Raw genomic sequence first — 18,549 nt, forward strand, 5'->3', positions numbered from 1 at the left:
TTTTGTTGGACATTTTGGGATTCAAATTGTTCCACCAGAGATGTTGTGGTGCGCCACCTAAGTAAAAACCAAGATGTCCTTTAGGACCATTTTGCTTCACATAAGTGCCCCCTCAGTGAGCCTGCTGTCACATAACCTCTGCCCCCACAAAGAGCCTGCTGCCACCAGTTGCATTTACCTGCTCTACTCCTGCTCCACATGGGCACAAAAAGAAAATGGCGCCCGGCCCTGTGATGATCTGTGCGCCACGGCTCCACCGCCACACTACGCTGTGGAAGCAGAGCCAGGGTGCGATGCACACGTGATTGCTGAGCAGACGGGATTGGTGATTGCACGGGAGAAGTGCATACAGTGCCAGCAGCGCACTGCTCATAGGAGTCGCGCTGCTGTGGCACTGTTGACACATTCTCAGCCATTCATATCGCTTGCGGGCCACAAAAAACAAGGCCGCGGGCCTTGTGTTTGACACGTGTGTTAGGCTACTGTAAAGTATGCAGTTGGAGTCTGGTTCATCCAAGGCAGCATTACAGCACAATGCTCCTACCATGCAATGGTAGAGCCCTTCTTCATCTAAATATTCAGTAACTCAAATGCCTTTGTAAAACATGAAATATATGCTCTTAAAAGTGTACTAAGCATCTCTAAAAATTATTTTCCTAGCATGTGTACAGATGGACTCAAGACCAGTGGGTTTATTCTCCCCTGCCAACAGATAGAGAAGGAGCAAATTGATGTCACTGTATATATATAGCCCTGCAGTGACCCCAGAGTGCCAGTATTCTCCGTCTCCAGCAGATGGTAGACGTGCATCTCCCTATGGGGATTGCTTCGAGCATTTTGGAAGGAGAAATTTGAAATTCTAAATTCAGGAAAAGAGAGCCCTGCTCTCTGGTGGTGCTACCTGAAGGTCACTCCCCCAGTTGAGAATTCCTGAGGTGATTTCCATGGTCCCTCAGAAGTGTACCTTATTCCGGTAGCTGGGTTTCCCAGCATGGACTTAACTGCTAGTTCAGCTGAAAGGCAGCGGGTGCAGGAGGGCGAGCGCAACGGTGACGGCAGATGCCCTCTCCCCCCACAGGTGGAGACAGTCTTTGTACTGAGGCAGTAAGTGCTGAGCTCAGGTAAGGTTTAAAAAAAAAAAGAAAAAAAAAGCGTTTTACCATGAATCAGAGGGGTTTCAGGACTTCCTCTGTTCTCAGCATGCCGTACTGACGTTCGTTCCCGTTGGTTGGAGGAATGGGGCAGCCTGGTGGGATGAGCGGCCCCCTCCCCCTTGGCTAGGGCCCGCACTTAGGCTTTTTTCTTGCATGCCACGTTGTAGGCTGCGGCTGCTGTTTTTCGCGTGCTCTTGTGTGCTCTGTTTTTGGGTGCGCTTTTTATGCTCACAAACTTTTTAACTCTCTTAACTTGGTGCACAGGTTGTGCGTGCGCCTTGCCATGCTTTCTTTTAGGCGCTTGTTTTTTGGGCGCATTTCATTTTTGAGCACGAGCCGTTCCGATGCACGTTTACCACAGCAATGGCACAAGTAAGCAAGAAGCCTAAGCATCTTCCTATTTGTGTTGCCTGTCATATTAGGGCTTCTCAGCCTGACCTGGCTTCTAACCTCTGTCAGCGCTGCTCAGACACTCAAGGAGAGTTGTCTTCCTTGGATTTTGCTAAGCCTGGCTCTTCCCACTCTGATGGGTTGGTCACGGCCTTGACTGGGGGGGACACCAAATCTTGGTTCTCCCTTGACTGGCTCCTCCGCTGGTGAGGGCAGTTCTGTGGGACCAGCTCCAGTTCCTTCTGGCCTTGGTCTGGACCCGCTTGCTTTTTCTTGGGTGGAATTTTTTCAAGGCTTACGAGCCTTTCTTCAGGCGCAGTCCTCCGCTTCCCCCATTTCTGTCTGGTCAGACCCTCAGCCGGTGGCTCCTCCTTCATTACACATTACACAATGTTGAGTTCCATATTAGGTGCTACAACCCAAGAAAGAGATCTAGGTGTCATAGTGGATAACACATTGAAATCATCGGCTCAGTGTGCTGAGGCAGTCAAAAAAGCAAACAGAATGTTGGGAATTATTAGAAAGGGAATGGTGAATAAAACAGAAAATGTCATAATGCCTCTGTATCGCTCCATGGTGAGACCGCACCTTGAATACTGTGTACAATTCTGGTCGCCGCATCTCAAAAAAGATATAATTGCGATGGAGAAGGTACAGAGAAGGGCTACCAAAATGATAAGGGGAATGGAACAACTCCCCTATGAGGAAAGACTAAAGAGGTTAGGACTTTTCAGCTTGGAGAAGAGACGACTGAGGGGGGATATGATAGAGGTGTTTAAAATCATGAGAGGTCTAGAACGGGTAGATGTGAATCGGTTATTTACTCTTTCGGATAGTAGAAAGACTAGGGGGCACTCCATGAAGTTAGCATGGGGCACATTTAAAACTAATCGGAGAAAGTTCTTTTTTACTCAACGCACAATTAAACTCTGGAATTTGTTGCCAGAGAATGTGGTTAGTGCAGTTAGTATAGCTGTGTTTAAAAAAGGATTGGATAAGTTCTTGGAGGAGAAGTTCATTACCTGCTATTAAGTTCACTTAGAGAATAGCCACTGCCATTAGTAATGGTTACATGAAATAGACTTAGCTTTTGAGTACTTGCCAGGTTCTTATGGCCTGGATTGGCCACTGTTGGAAACAGGATGCTGGGCTTGATAGACCTTTGGTCTGACGCAGTATGGCATTTTCTTATGTTCTTATGTTCTTCCAGTCCTATGCTTAAGCTCCAGGGCTCGCCTCAGCTCCCTGCGGGTGTTCCTGACAGGAATCTGGATGGCACTGATGGTGAAGTTGATCCTGATTCCCTGGAAGATGGGGAAATTCCTCCAGGGCTGGAGCCGTATTGAACCATGTTGTGGTTCTTTCATAGAGATGAACTGCCGGCCTTGATTTCCCAGACCTTGAAACAGCTGGGTGTGCCTAGTTTGGATACTGTGTCAGAGCTGAGGAAGAATCCCATTTTGGTTTCCTTACGTAAAGCCTCTTGTTTTTTTCCCTGTGATGGATGCCATTCAGGAATTGATTGATATGGAATGGGATACTCCAGAGGCAAATTTTAAAGGGGGTCGGACATTGGAAGGCCTGTACCCCCCTGGATCCAGCTGTGAGAGCGTGTTTGTGTTTTCCCAAAGTGGATACCCTGGTATGTGCTGTTTCTAAGCGGATGACTATCCATGTAGAAGGAAGAGCGGCCTTGAAGGATGTACATAATAGAAGGATTGAGGCTATTCTTAAGTAAGCCTTTGAGGCAGTGGCGATTAAGTTTCAGGTTGCCTCCTGTTGTGCCCTAGTGGCGAGATCTTGTCTGCTTCTCTCTCAGGAAGTTGATGAGTCTGGAGGGAATGCCAGAGTGGTTATGGAGCCTGCTGCTGCCTTTTTAGCAGACACAGGCTGAAATTTTGGTCCGGACCTTGGCCAGAGGAGTAGCTTGGATGTTATTGGCCAGGTGTCAACTCTGGTTGTGAAATTGTTCAGCTGAGACAGCTTCCAAAGCCAAGATGCCCTTTAAAGGCTTCCCTTCAGTCCTCTGATTCCCAGCATATTAGAAGAATATAAATGAAAGGGCTACTTCTCAAAGGATTTATCATTCTGTTTGGTTATCCCAGTCTCTGAAAACAGAGCTGGGTGTTTCGCCCTCCCTCCATGCCTTCCCAGCATCCACTCACTTCCAACACAAATCAAACAATCTGGACTAGTATTTGGTCATGCATGTCTCTAATTATAGAAGCATATACTAGAACATCCATACTGGGCAAATGATTAGTTTTGAACTTTAAAATTGCCACTTAAAACGATTTTTGACACCAGGTATGGTGTTTTAAGATGTCCACAATAAAATATGTATGATAAGTTTGATTTAATAACCTGGTTAATTTGCATATTGTACTTACCTTAGCAGAGCCGGACCTGTTGGAACCAGCGTTGAAACCTGTTGGGTTTTCTCGTGTATTGTTCAAAGTAGATGAGAGGCATTATTAAATTGTGTGCAGAGATAGCTTTTGGACAAACCATATTCTGGAATCTCCTAATCTGGGGTTGAGCACTGCAGTCCATGAGAACCACAAACAAGCCTGTGTGGGGTTTTTGTGTGGTGGTGGTTTTTTTTTTTTTTTTTTTTTAAAGAACCAACAAATATGCAATATAACTACATAAAATGTATGTAGATATACCTTAAAGCCAAACCGTGTTTGCTACTGTCAAAAAACAGTATTGCCTATTGCCACCTTAAATCACTCTGCCGAGTATATGTAGAATCCAGATATGGTTCCAGGAGCTTCATCTATGCAGAGTGAAATGGAGGCTATTGGTTTCTTTGAAGTTACATTATTCTGTTAGTTTTAGCTAACACTGATAATTAAGGTTCTTAATCTAGTTGTGACTTTTGTAAGTTTCCATGGTTTTATCTCCACATGTTTAAACCATACATTTTTGTAAATTGTAGAGATAAAGAGTAATAATCACATACTGGCAAAGTACCATCCTCATTTCTGGACAGAAGGAAGTTATCAGTGTTGCAGGCAAACGGAGAAGCTAGCACCTGGCTGTGAGGAATATAATCTGTTTGGTGACAGTAAGTGCTTAATTTTTATTTTTGTAATAAGATAGCACGATTGCTTAGTGGTTCATATTTATGTTGTGAATCGGCATATTTCTGTGACAGCTTTGCATGCAATTATTGGCATATTTCTTTTTTTTTTTTTTTTTTTTTATATGAATTGAGTGGAATTTTGTTTCTTTCAGGAACACCTAGTTTCCCTAAACTTTTTTTTCCCAAGTATTTTGCTTTTTTAAAAAAATGGTGCCATTAGCAGAGCACAGAATAGTTAAATCTTTTTAAGAATATCCTACTTTTATATGCTGTAAACCAACTGCCAATCTCTGGGTTCTAGCAGGTTTTGACCTGACAGTGTATTCTGGGACTTGCAGCAGACAGGTTGTCTCTCTTTATTTTTTTATCATATCCATATTATAATAAAATAGAATAAACTATGGCTATACCTTGATTGGAGTGCTTTTCAACTTTAGCCTATTAAAAATGATCTTACTCTTCAGATAAGGTCATTTTTCATTAGAGTAGCTTCCAGGCCAGTGGTTGTTGACATCAACCTCTCCTCTCCTCTCCCCTCCCCCCACACCAAAAAAAATCCCAAATTTCCACCTAGTCAGCCCACTGTCAGGCAGGTTATCATGCTGCTGGAGCGATGTAATCATTGCACTGGTACTTTTTTGCCTGGATTTGAAAATCATTAAAACAAAACTACAGGGAGTTTACAAGAAGGCTGCACGTCGTTTTATTGATTTAGATTTTTAGATTCCACTTTTCGGCACTTCAAAGTGTACAACAGAACGGATTGCATTCAAGTACTATAGGTATTTCCATATCCCCACAGGGCTTACAATCAAATTTTGTGCACATTAGAGGAGTGTGCTCCGTAGACTCCCTCCTACCTTATTTAAAGCTTTGTCTTTTACTTTATTTTTCTGCTTTCATGGGGCAAGAGAGAGGACAAAACTAGCATATTCCTAGACATGTTGGCAACCTCGACGTTAAAAGGCCCAGTGGCTAGACATCTTCTCTGGAGCTGGGACCCTCACTTAGACTCTGTGAAGCGGTCAGACAGTTTACCGGGCAATGGTTTGACAGCAGCAGTCCCTGACTCTGAAACGTCTCCATCTCCAGAGCTACACTGCGTGCCTCCCCAATCCAGAACCTCTGTAACCAATGTTCACTGCAACGTTTCTTTTTTCCATTGTGATCAGATGACATCGCCATGCCAACCGATTCAGTATTGAGAGATACCAGAGCTGAATATTGGGAGGACTCTGGATTTCTCTGTGCGTATGGAGGCAGCTAGTTTGCTTGGCAGTGTTTCTTCTTCTCTGCCTGCTACGGAGGGTTTACCCAAACTTGAGGCACTGTCTTCGTTTATTATGAAACCCGCTAACATTGCTCTTGATGTATCATGGGAGCCATTATGAAGCTTTCTTCTCAAGTGGCACAGTTTTGTTTTTTTTCTCAGCAGCTGTTAATGCTTTGCAAGATCAAATAATTGGAATATCTCAGAAAGTGGAACAACTTGAAGCTAAAGAGACGATTTTACAGGAATCAGTGGGGGACTATAGCAAGAGGTCATTTATAATTGCAAAATAAGGTTGAAAAATTTGGAAAATGTTCGCAGACTCAACATCCAGTTAATTAGCTTTCCAAAGGAAAAACTGGTGTCTCCTATGGAGATGGTTGTGTGGATATTTTTTGGAAACTTTAAAAGTTTCTGAAAATTTGCTTCCCCCAGTTTCGAAGGTGTATTATTTGCCCATATCTCGTAAGTTTTTACAAGGGAAGGAGGATCTCCCAGCCCTTCTTAAACTATCTCATTTGTCTTCTTTTTTGGAACAATCCTCTGAAGAAGGAATAGTCTGCTACTTTAATTGTAACATTTGCTATCGTGTCAGATCGTAACTTTATTTTGAAATTTTTTCGTGACAGATGTTCCGTTTCGAGGATTAAGAGTTCATAGGTTTCTTAGTTGCAAAGGCAACAGAGGCCAAAAGAAAGATTTCTATAGTTGAGACCTGGTGCTAGGTACTAGTTTGGGGGCTCTATTTTGGCTGTTTCCCTTGAAAATGTGTGGTAAATTTAAAGAGGTAAAATGTTTTCTTTGAATCCTCCCAATTGCCTGTTTTTCTTAAGTACTCCCAGGGCACTGCTCTCTCTACCACCAATTTAGAAGTTGCCTTTCAGTAGATATAGGCACAATAGTATTGACTGTTCTCTTCTCTTGGCTATATTCTTTGTTAATGCTTTTTCAAAAATTCTGATTTGGAAATCTCCTGAATTTTAGTGGACGGATGGGATATGAGAGGTTTATTTGTATTGCCTATTAATGATTCTTTTTTGATCTCTATATGCTGTTTTGTACAAGCTTATTAGCTTGGATGTAATTTTAAATGTTAAAAATAAAACAAAGGGCCTGATTTTGTCAAAGGTATTTGCCATCTCCTATACCTCTGAGGAGAAAATTTTCCTGTAAAGGCTCTGAGAAAATCCACAGTTTAGATTTATTTATTTTTTTAATGAAACAAAGTAAAATTTTAAATTAATCATAGAATCTTTGAATGAGTTGAGATAAACTATAGTTATTTTTGCAAGTTTCCAGTATTATCTAAATTGAAATGAAGACAGTTTTTCATCATTCAGTATTTTTTCATATGCACCTGAGTATTATGTAGGCCATCCTTTCTCAGCCGGGGTTCTGCGAGAGATCGTAATTGAAAAAAAAAATCTTTTTTTGAACGTCACCTGCCTTGGCTGCTAACGCTCGCAGTGGTGGGACTCTTTACGTGCTGCGACTCAGCTGCTCAGCCTGCCACTTCGCTGCTGTTGTAAATGTGGATTGTGTTTTGACTTCAAGTGGCAAGATTCTTGGATTTAAAATGAAACTGAATCTTTGGAAAAATCCATGCTTCAAAAAGAAATCTTGAAAGGTTTCCACTGCTGCATGGTCTTGAGAGTGAGGAAGGATATCAGCAAGTCTCACTGAAAACTAGCTGGAAAAACTACAGAAGAAAACTGAACAGCTTTTTGTTGTTTTTTTTCCTTTCAACACAAGTGTATGATTGACTGACTGGGTGAAGGGACTCTTTCTCTGAATCTTCTGCTCAGCCTGAAAATTTGACTTTGAGAGAAGAGGAAGAACTTTGTGAGCTGCCATCTGATCATCCACTCAAGGTGAGGTTTACTGATCTGCTCCTGGACAAGTTCTGGATTTCTGTGAAAGAAGAGTATCCTGCCATTCACAGGAAAGCAATGACCATTTTGCTGCAGTTTTCAACTTCTTACATGTGTGAGCAAGCTTTTTCTTGTTTAACAAGCATCAAAAGTAAGGACAGAAATTCTGAAGATGAAATCAATGTGTGCTTATCTCAAGTTTGACCCAAAATTAAGTATTTGTGTAGCAAAAAACAAGCACAAGTTTCACATTAAAGAAGTAAATTTTGGGACCAAGTGATGCTGTGAGGGAAGTCTAACATTTCCACTGAGCTCTCTGAGGGCCCTCTCCTCTTTATTAGTCTCTTGCAACGGTTCCCGTTTCCTGTTTCAAGCGGCTTTGCAACAGACCTTTTTGTTGCTCTGTGGGTACAGTACTTTTCAGGTAAAGGAGATCCTTCCAGCATAATGGCAACAAAATCGACAAAAGAGAGAAAGAAGGTGAAGGGCAGCAATCTCAAGATGGCCGATGCACCCAACCTTCCTCCTGCCTCCGAAGGAACAGACCCGATGAGCTCTGATGTGATGGCAGCTGTGCTGGCAGCGCTGAAAGGGAAATTCACCCAGCTTTCCTCACAAATTATCTGGCGTGAGCACATAGTTAACTTTAATTCAGCAGCAAATGAAAACCACGGAACAGCACATCTCTGCTGTAGAGGATATCACAGTCTCTGTGCTGACTGAGATGACGCAGCTGAAAACCCAGTGTGGTTTATTGCAGTCAAAAGTGGAAGACCTTGAAAATAGGTCGCATAAAATAAGGATCATTGGCAAGCCTGAGTCTGTACCGGAACATACTTTGGGCACTCGTTTGGAAACCTGGCTCATACAAGCTTTATGTTTGGAAAACAAACATGGTTCATTATTGATTGAGAGACCATCGTTTAGGGCCTATAATTGGGGCTAATACAAATTCTAAACCCCGAGTGGTTATAATCAGAGTACTTAGAATTTCAAGCTTATGAGCATATCGTTGTCAGAGTTACACTTTGAGGTGCCAAAGTTCTACTTTCCTAGACTCTTCAGCAGCAGTTGAAATGAGGAAAAAGGCATTCACTCCTGCTTGTACTCAGTTGGCATGAATAAATATTAGATTCACGTTGCTCTTTCCAGCAAAGTTGAAAGTCTTCTATAATGGCAAAAATGTGTGTTAGCTCAGCTGAAGAGGCTCAGAATTATTCTGGCTGAAGGACTTTTTTATTTTTCTTCAGTGAAATCATGCCACTGATCTAAGCTGCTTACCTGGTTTCAAGTGTACAGATAGAGAGGAGGGCCCTCACAGCACACGTTTTACCTGACTTGGCTACTTTTTTCAGCTTTGGCAGATGGGATGACAGGTTCCTTTTTTTTTTTTTTTTTTTTTTTTTTTTCTTTTTTCCCATTGCACAACTATATTGGGGTTTTTGGGGAGATTACTGTTGAGAAGTCATGTTAATATTTGTGTAATGCTTTTTCTGTATTTGCTTCTAGCTTTCTCATTCCTTATGGACTGTTTTCCTTTTTTACTGCATAGGACTTGTGAATTGCTGTGGCATAGACACATGGCTTCTCTTTGTTGCTCTTTGGGGGTGGTGGGCCTAGGCTGGGAGACCTACCACCAGCTTGATGGGAAGGGCTTATTTACTACAACATGGTTCCCTGTTACTTAGGCTCCCATGGTAGCCACTAGATGTTCTACCTGGAATGTCTGTGGGATAGGTTGGGATGTCAAGCATTACAAGGTTTTAGGGATTCGTCCCATTCGGTATTCGTGGGGAGCCAAATCCGTTGCATCCGTTCTCGGGGGACCCTGATCCGTTCATTAGTTACATATGTATTCGTTTCCCAAAAAAACCCCCCATCTCAACCCTTTAAATTTAATTAACTACAAACCCCCACCCTCCTGACCCCCCCCCCCCCCAAGACTTACCAAAAGTCCCTGGTGGTCCAGCGGGGGTCCTGGCGCGATCTCCTGCACTCGGGCTGTCAGCTGCCAGTATTCAAAATGGCGCCGATAGCCTTTGCCTTTACTATGTCACAGGGGCTACCAGTGCCATTGGTCAGCCCCTGTGGTCGGATCCAGATACTTATTTTTGGTAACTGAACTTTTTGGGAAGGAGATACTGGTTGATATTTATCCTCCCAACACCTATTTTCAACCTTTTTTTCAATAAAATATTAAATATACTCCTAGCTTACTCCCATCTTCCACTTATTCTGGGCGGGGAATTTAATCTGGTCTTTGATAGCACTATCGATAGAAAATGAAATAGACTAGTTTCTTGTACTGATCTAACACATGGCCTCCCATATTTATACATTAATTTGGATTTGACAGATATTTCTAGAGTCCTTTATCTTTTGGAGGAGATCTATACGCATGGGTCGAAATCCTGCTTGGATTATTTGATGAGCAAGGCTTATTTTTCAAAGGTGGTGGGCTCTGAAATCTGTCCCTTTGCCATATCTGACCATGCCCCAGTGTGGCTGGATGTGGAAGGGATCTCCCCTCTACTGGCTAATCAGCGATGGCAATTTCCTACTTATTTTTATTATGATACTAATTTTCATGCCTATATCAGAGACAAATTGACGGGAGTATGCCCATTTCTTTGCAGACCACCAAATTACCTCTGTTCTACTGGGAAGCAACTAAAACTGTTACAGGGTGAGGTGATTGCGTGTGTTACGGGGGTGAGGTGATTGCGTGTGTTACGGGGGTGAGGTGATTGCGTATATTGCTAAAAAGAAAAGGGAGCTTGCCAGTGGCATTTTACGTTTAGAAAAACAATTATCCATAACTATGTGCAGATATTGTCAAAATCTCTCAGAGCTGACTTGTTCCCAATTCTTTGTAACTCAAAGTACCTTAAATGAACTCATGCATCAGAAAACTAAAAAGAGCTTACTTGATTACAGATACAAGTTTTTTCGCTATGGCAATAAGATAGGGAAACTTCTGGCCAATATTGTAAAATCTTGGGAAGGCAAGACACATTTTAGCTTTAAAAGATAAATCAGGTCAGGTGATATATTTTATCGTTACTATCAGGACCTGTATAGTGCTGAACCTTGTGAAATACCATCTGTTCAGGCTTACCTTAGACATATTGGAGATTGGCTTCTAAAATCACAATTTTTTTCAGGTACAGAATTGGAAGCGAGGCTGATTTCTCCCCTATCTCTGAGGTTTATACTGCAGGCCAATTCCTCTTGTGTTTCATATTATGTACAGTCTGCAATTTTTGTGTCTCCTCTACATAAAACATGGCGGTGGCTTATGTTTAGATTTCTTCAGCATCTTTGATCTTCTACTTTTTTGCCAATTCGGGGAAATGCAGACTTTCTCCCGGGCTTAGGATTATTCCATTTTCAAGTTTGGGAGTCAAAGGGGTTAATATTTCGTCACCAATTGTTTAAAGCGGATGGATCTATTATAGCTTTTCCTGACTTGTGTCAACAGTTCACCCTGTCCTCCCTTGAAAGGTCTTTTCTTTTATCAAGTTCATCATAACACACAGACTCTGAATGTTGCTGACCTACAAAATTTAAACTGGCAGTTTCTCCTAGATTGGTTCGATATGGAGGACCCTGTATGACATTCTATATCTTTTTTTAATAAAGCTCTAGAGAACAAATATAAGATCTGAACCTTGGACAATGCATGGGTAAGTGGCAACAGGAGCTGAGGACTCTATTTCCACTTTAGCATATATTGCAAGTTTCTCAGCGGTCCAGAACATCACTTGCAATGCTCAAATGAGGGAAACATGTTATAAAATAACCTACAGGCTCTACATCTCACAATGCCAAGCTTGTTTAGCTAAGTTCACTGACTCTGTCTGTGTCAAGTGCAACCAAGAGGTTGCCCATTTGGGCCATTCTGTGTGGGAATGCAGACAAATTCAGTTTTTCTGGAAAAAAGTGTTTCAGTACGGACCTCCAGCTGCCTTTTTCACCGCAGTTAGTGCTATCTGGTGTATTTTCTGCATCTTTTTTGGGATCTTTTGAAACAAAAACTGTGGATTAATAGTTTTTACTGTAGCAGCTACAGCCATTTTGCATGTCTGGAGACTACCGGATGTGCTCTCTGCGACTCAGTGGCGCAGCAGTATTCATAATAGACTGACTATGGGACTACTTACAAGTAAACCATTTTCTTTCACATTTAAAAGAAAAACATTGGATGTCTGGATGCCTTACATAATGTCATTACCGCATAGAACATGTAGCCAAATATTGAATGCTATAGATTCCTAACTTTTTTTTATTATTGTACATTCCTGTCTTCTCAGCGGGGGGGGGGGGGGAGGAGATGAAGGGGGGCGGGGATGTCTTGTTGGGCTTGGTTTATATCCAGAATTCAATATGTACCATATGTTTAAGGCTCATTGTGTTACCTTTTTGCAAACTTGTTAATAAACAGATTTAAACAAAGAAGTAAATTTCATTTTTTATTTTTAGTTTCAAAAAACACGTTCTATGCATATATAGGTCTCTAAAAGAGATCAAGAAACAGACACATGTATAATTTAGAACCTGCTAGGTCTATATTTGAGCCTCATGCCACTCTGTAAGAGAATTTGTTTTCTAGTCTTGTACTGTATAAAGTTGTCCTAGGCTACATTATTATTCATATTGCTTTGGCTTATGGTTTTTAGTAACTTTACTACTTAACATTGTCAATAAATGTTTTGCTTTGATAAATGTTAAACTCAAAAGGCAAAGATTCATTTTCAAGAAAGGTAAGCTAAACATAACTGTCTGGGGGTTTTTTGTTTTGTTTTTCAAGAAAGGGGAGGTGAAAGTCATTTTTATTTTTAAATAGAAAAACCCTCCCTACTCTTGCACATTCCATTCTCTGTTAGCATCTTGTAGAGTAGAAATTTGTGATAAGATGTTTAGGCCTACTTGATTTTTTTTTTTTTTTCCCCATATCCAAGTAGGAAATTTAGTGGGGGGAAAAAAACAGAAAAACTGAAGTTTCCTCTTCTTATGCTGCTGACTTGCATTAGAGTTGATATCCTTTGTGGAGGAGTGGTAACAAACAAATTAAAAAAGGAGGCTAAACTGGCTAAAATAGATCCACAGAAAGTCTCATTCTCTACTCAAAGGAACATTGACAATTATTATTGGATTATATCTACAGCTTACTGATCAAGCTAATGTACCGTGAGCTGTAGGTATAATAATTTTTGTGCAAGGGTTCCCTTGAAACCATTTCATGGGTTCCTCCACAATATAAAAAAAAAAAGGTTGAGCTGCTCTAAGCATTTCATACTGTCATCTCATTTATATATAGAAATATTACAGTAAAAGGCTCTATTATACACCATCCCTGGGGAATAGGCAGTGTTGGTTATTGAGGGGTGAACAATCAATCACTGAAGGTGCTATCGGGGTGAAATGCTGGTTAATAGAGCATACTGGAGCTTTTATCGTATGTATGTATGTATAACTATTTCTTGCTATCTGTCTCAACTAAATTTATTTTTTTTAAGCTGAATATTCATTATGTGTGTGCACATGCATGGTCTAAAAAAGCTGGTTCATCTGCTCATTTTGATTTAGTCTCACAGTCCAGAACTGTCTGCAGCCCTCCAGGACCCAGAGTCTCCAATTTCTGTACTCTTTGTCTGTCTTTGTTTTGTTTTTTAAATTAAACTATATTAAATTTGTTTTTATGAAATGTTGTGTTTCTTTTATATTATAGTTGTAGGGTTATTGTAAACTAAATAGGATTAGTAAACATTTGTTTTTCATTTGCATTGCTAACATTGCAAAATTAAGGGCTTTTTTTTCTTTCATTTGGTTTTAGTTACAAGAAAGCCACTTCCTCCAACACCAAATGAAATCAAGGTAGGAAATCCCAATAATTGAATTTAACTGAGACAGTCTCCTCAAATTCAATACAACAATTTAATCTCAGTAAATAAGTTGAGTAGATTAACAGTATCCTTATGGTCATAGTGAGGGTAATTGTATAACTGTGTATGGTGGGGGAAAAGCAGTGCGTACCTTCCTACATGTAAGCTTTACCCCAGATTTTGAAAGCAAACTTATGTATGTTTGCTTTGAAAATTTGAACGAAAGTATAGTGGTATACGCAGTCATATCTGTTCTCTTAAGGGTGTATCTTTTGCCAATAAATATACGTACATATTCTTTTTAAATTCAAAAAGTAAGCACTTAATTCCATCTCTGCCCTGGCTCCACTGCCTCTCTCCAGTTTGCATAAAGCACACATGAAACAATTCCATGTATAAAACTGTGTTTTGTGTGTGTAAATAACTTTGAAAATTTTGCTCAAATGGACTGCCTTTGCTATTGTTTTGTATTGCATTGCTTTGCTATCAATGTACATTATCTATATTTGTATTAACTATAATTCTCATGTACGCTAATTATAATTGTATTTAACTATGTTTTTGTTAACCCATATGTACAGTATAACCTTGGTTTCCCACACCCTCTAATCCCACTCCCCCTCCTCCCTGCCCCCTCCTTCACCCCCTCCCTAGTTTATTTTATCAGGTTCATTGTAAAGCCCTGTTGGCTATTTATTGTTCTATGGAAACCGATGTGTCGGTATACAAAACTTTCAAAATAAATAAATAAATATTGAGAATAAGAAGGCAATAGCCTTAAGAATATATGTGGGGCTTCTCTAATGGTCAGACACGTACCACTGGTGCTGATCGGCACATAACTGATAGAATGAATCGGGTCTTGTCCTTTGGCCTCTGCTGACTTCTGCTTGTCTGTAAGCAGTGCAGTAGCATTTCTGAAAGCAGTAATACCCCATTTATTACTGAACATTTTATAGCTTGCTATTCCAAAGGAAGCTTCCTCCTAGCTGCTTTCATAGTTGAAACAAAGTACAATGATAAACACAATAATATTACATAACACAGCCAATAAATTACACTGCCTGTACTATATTCTTTTCATCGTTGCAGTCACTGTTTTGGTCTTTGAGCTAACTCATCATGATACAGTAATATTCATAAATCACCCTATCAAAAAGCCCAAATAATAAGACATTTTTCAGTTTCTTTTCCAAAAATTCCTGACTGAGATCCAAAGATAAAGAGTTCTAGAGCACTGACCTGGCATTGGAAAATGATCTAGCACGAGATTGTCAGACAGAAGGTACAAACTAAGTGGGCACTAAAAATCCCCCCACAGCTCCTTTTCCATCCCCTCTCAAAAGTGCAGAGAAGAACCATATCCAATTAGTACATACCTCTGGTATTCTGCCCCGTTCCCATGAATCTCCCTAAAGACAATACATATGATTGTAAATTTCTTGCCATGGAACGGGTAACCAGTGAATTCTCACCAGGACAGGAGTGATAGGTCCCTTCAGTTATGTGTGTGGGCAGTTCGACTCGGCATGTAATGGAGACCTGCAACTTCAAACAAGAAGTAGCATCCTAGCACTTTCTCTGCTCCTCCTCCAGCGGTCCTTACCCCTACCAGTCTGATTTCTGGCATTGGATGGGGAAGGATCTAAGCAGTAGCCGTAGTGGGAAAAGAAAACAGGTGCTGCCATAGTGGCTTTAAAAGCTTAGCAGCAGCATCACCTTAAGCTCAATTTAGACCACTGGTGGAAGGGTATCCCTTGTGCAGACTCCCTGCTGCTGCCTTGCTGGTATTTTTATTGCTCAGTGAAGCTCTGTGAGAACCATCTTGGAGCCAGTTTTTGCCAACTATTAAACTGTGTATATTTAGAATGTGGGAAGATATGTTCAGATTCCCTCCATACAGCCCTGAAAAGGGTGAATTATTGAAGTGCTCATGTAAGACTAGTAGATGGTTGTAGTCTTGCTCTAAGTAAAATTCTGTACACTGCTTTGGTATATACAGTATTATGGTACCACATTTGTGGCTTAGTGTTACTAATTACAAAACCATCTTTTCAACAAAAGAAAGAAAGCATGGTATCACAAGTAAAATGCACAGGGGGAAAATGTTTTTTTGTATTACAGGTCCACATGTTTTTAACTGATTGCAATACATAATGGCATCCAAGTTTGTGTCTGCTAGTCTTTTTTTCTTTTTGTTCAGTGGTATCCCAGTTCCAGAGCAACCTCCCAGGCTAGCGTTGCCAGATTTGTCTCCAGAAGCAACGGGAAGGTTTATCTGCTTATTGGTGCTCTAAAATTGTTCTACATCAGAACTTCATGGAATATTTGTTTTCCCTTGGTTTAGCTGAGACCACCCCCACCGCTGCCTCCTGATGAAGATGAACAAGAAGAGGAGGAAGATGAAGAGGTGGTTATAGCAATGTTTGATTTCTGTGCTGCCGAGCCACATGATCTGGATCTAGTGAAAGGAGAAGAATATATCATACTTGAAAAAAAAGATATTCATTGGTGGAGAGCAAGAAATCATCATGGGTATGCATTCCTTTCTTATTAATCATTTCTTTTTTTTTTTTTTACTTCTAATTTTGCTCTCATACACCTGTTGCAGTAATATATAACACCTACTGGCTAAATTGGATACGACTTGTAGTGGAAAGGATGGAGGAAGTTGAGTTGAAAGAGCATACTGATATTCAAAATTCTTTGTTCCACTTTAAAGGACACTCAGAGTTAGTGACATGGGAATTTGAAAATGTATTTAGCTTAATTTATTAGACTGCTTTTCCATAAAATTAAAGCAGTTTACATCAAAACAATTGTATAATAAACTGATAAATATTCTTCCAGTGTTAGTATCTTTTTTTTGTATTTCTTTAAATATTTGCAATGAAGATGTTAATATTTAGGTCCATGGGTCATTCCTGTGTAGTGGCTGACGTCTACAGTTCTGAGCAGAGGGAAAGAGATGCAAACTGAGGCAACAGGAACTGTTTTGGTGGGGTAGACGTGCACAGTGTCTTCCGTTTGCATATCTTTGAGGCTGCATTTAACTCATTATTTTGTATTTCATCAGCCCTGAAAATGTTCTTTAAAACCCTAATTTTCAAAAAATGTTTTAACTTGTTAAAAGCAGCTGATGCCCTAAATCTTTTCTCTTAAATTTAGTGTTGTAATTTCATTTTCTCACACATGAACTTACTTTCCCATTTCCGTCTTGTGCATAGAATCCTTTGACTCCAAGATTTAATTTTTAGCAAACATTGCCTTTTGTATAGGGCCTTCTGACAGCCTCTTCCTTGTTTTGAGAGACCGTAGAAGGAGCACAGATCACAAATTCTACTTCAACTGTCGTCTTCTAAGAAATCTGACGCGTCGCATAACTGCATTCTCTGACTCCGTTTTACCTGCTCTTCCCATCTGCTCTTTTTGTTGCCAAATCTGACTTTACAGTGACCCCATCCAGATGGTCACCTCTCAGTCCTTAATTTACATTCCCCACTCTGCTCCTATTTTTCTGTTGCTCATCCACAATATTTCAGCCATTTTTTTTCATTTTTCTCCTCCCTTTTCCCATGCTGCTTCTGTTTTTCTCTTTTGAAACCCACTTCTTCACCAAAAGACTTACCAGCTCACCACTGTTCTAAAACATTTGCAGTCCATTCATCCAGTCCACTGTTCAATTCCTCCCTCATATTGGGCATCTTCCCTTGCCTTTAAATCAGTTTGCCTATTCTGAAGAAACCTTGTCTCAACCCCTGTCCTTGCTAGGTTTATAATTCTTCTTCCTTTACCGTTCTATGATCCTTGGACAGACTTTATCATTATCTTCAAGTTTATTGGACTCCTTTCACTTGTTTCCTTTTTCCTGTTCATACCACTGAAATAGTCTCCCATCTGCTGGGTTGTCTTATTGTTTCCATTTCAATTACCTCGATCTCTTTGCTGGCTTTAACAAGATTGACTATAATTCTCTACACTGTAGTCCGTTGGTTTCAGTCCGTTGGTTGCCTCTCTATACTAAATCCGGTTCTATAAATACGGACAAGTTACAACAAGCTCTGTTAAGTATATATAAAGATCTTTGTTATCATAAAGTCTTGGCACATGTTTAATGATAGAATTTCTGATCTATTCCTAATAGTAATATTTGCGCCTTATTGTAAACCGTTATGATGGTACCCAACTGAATGACGGTATAGAAAAGTTTTAAAATAAATAAATAAACATAGCTTGTGCTTGGTTTTCCTACCTGTCTCTTTGGTCCTTTGATCAATAACCCTATTGCTTCAGAATCTGCACTCTGGTGTCCCCTTAGGGTTCCATCCTTGGACGTCTACTTTGCTAATTCTGTACACATTCTCTTGGTTTATCATTTACTTTTTCTGTTGCTTTTATCATGCTTTCACAGACAATAACCAGATTTTCCTCTCACTCACTCCTCCCAGCTATCGCATCCTGCCTTTGTTGTCTCATGGATAAAATCTCACTAGTTAAACAAACTGACGTACCCTTCTTTCTGGCTGTCCCCTTTGTCCTCTTGATCCTCTCCCCCTGTTTTTCTGACACTAGAAAAATCTGGTTGTAACATTTTTCCCTTCAACTCCTTCCACCTTCTCTCCATTACCATCTCTTCAATAGCTGCAGAATCAGGTTTTCAATGGCTTTTGACTCTTGCCATATCCTCCTTCATGCATTCTCACTCCTGGACTATTGCAACTCTCTTTAGAATCTCTGGCCTCCTTGACTGTTTTCTTCAGTGCCTCCAAAACTCTACGGCTTGCCTTCTATACCTTCTTCTGACACTACACTCTTGATACTCTGTAAAATGTAGGATTATGCACAAACATAAGAACATGCCATACTGGGTCAGACCAAGGGTCCATCAAGC

The 18,549-nt window shown here is 40.4% G+C and overlaps 1 protein-coding gene across 7 annotated transcripts in view; it reads left to right on the forward strand.

The window, feature by feature from the left end:
- Positions 1-18,549, forward strand: part of TEC (tec protein tyrosine kinase) — a 218,450-nt gene that overhangs the window by 144,786 nt on the left and 55,115 nt on the right. For all 7 annotated transcript variants that reach the window (XM_029588129.1, XM_029588112.1, XM_029588121.1 and 4 more), the window contains 3 exons: positions 4,486-4,614; positions 13,610-13,650; positions 16,006-16,193. In XM_029588129.1, the coding sequence (XP_029443989.1) occupies positions 4,486-4,614; positions 13,610-13,650; positions 16,006-16,193 (358 nt within the window). The remainder of the gene's footprint in view (positions 1-4,485; positions 4,615-13,609; positions 13,651-16,005; positions 16,194-18,549) is intronic.

Source organism: Rhinatrema bivittatum, chromosome 1, assembly GCF_901001135.1.
Source record: "Rhinatrema bivittatum chromosome 1, aRhiBiv1.1, whole genome shotgun sequence".
Classification (NCBI taxonomy): domain Eukaryota; kingdom Metazoa; phylum Chordata; class Amphibia; order Gymnophiona; family Rhinatrematidae; genus Rhinatrema; species Rhinatrema bivittatum.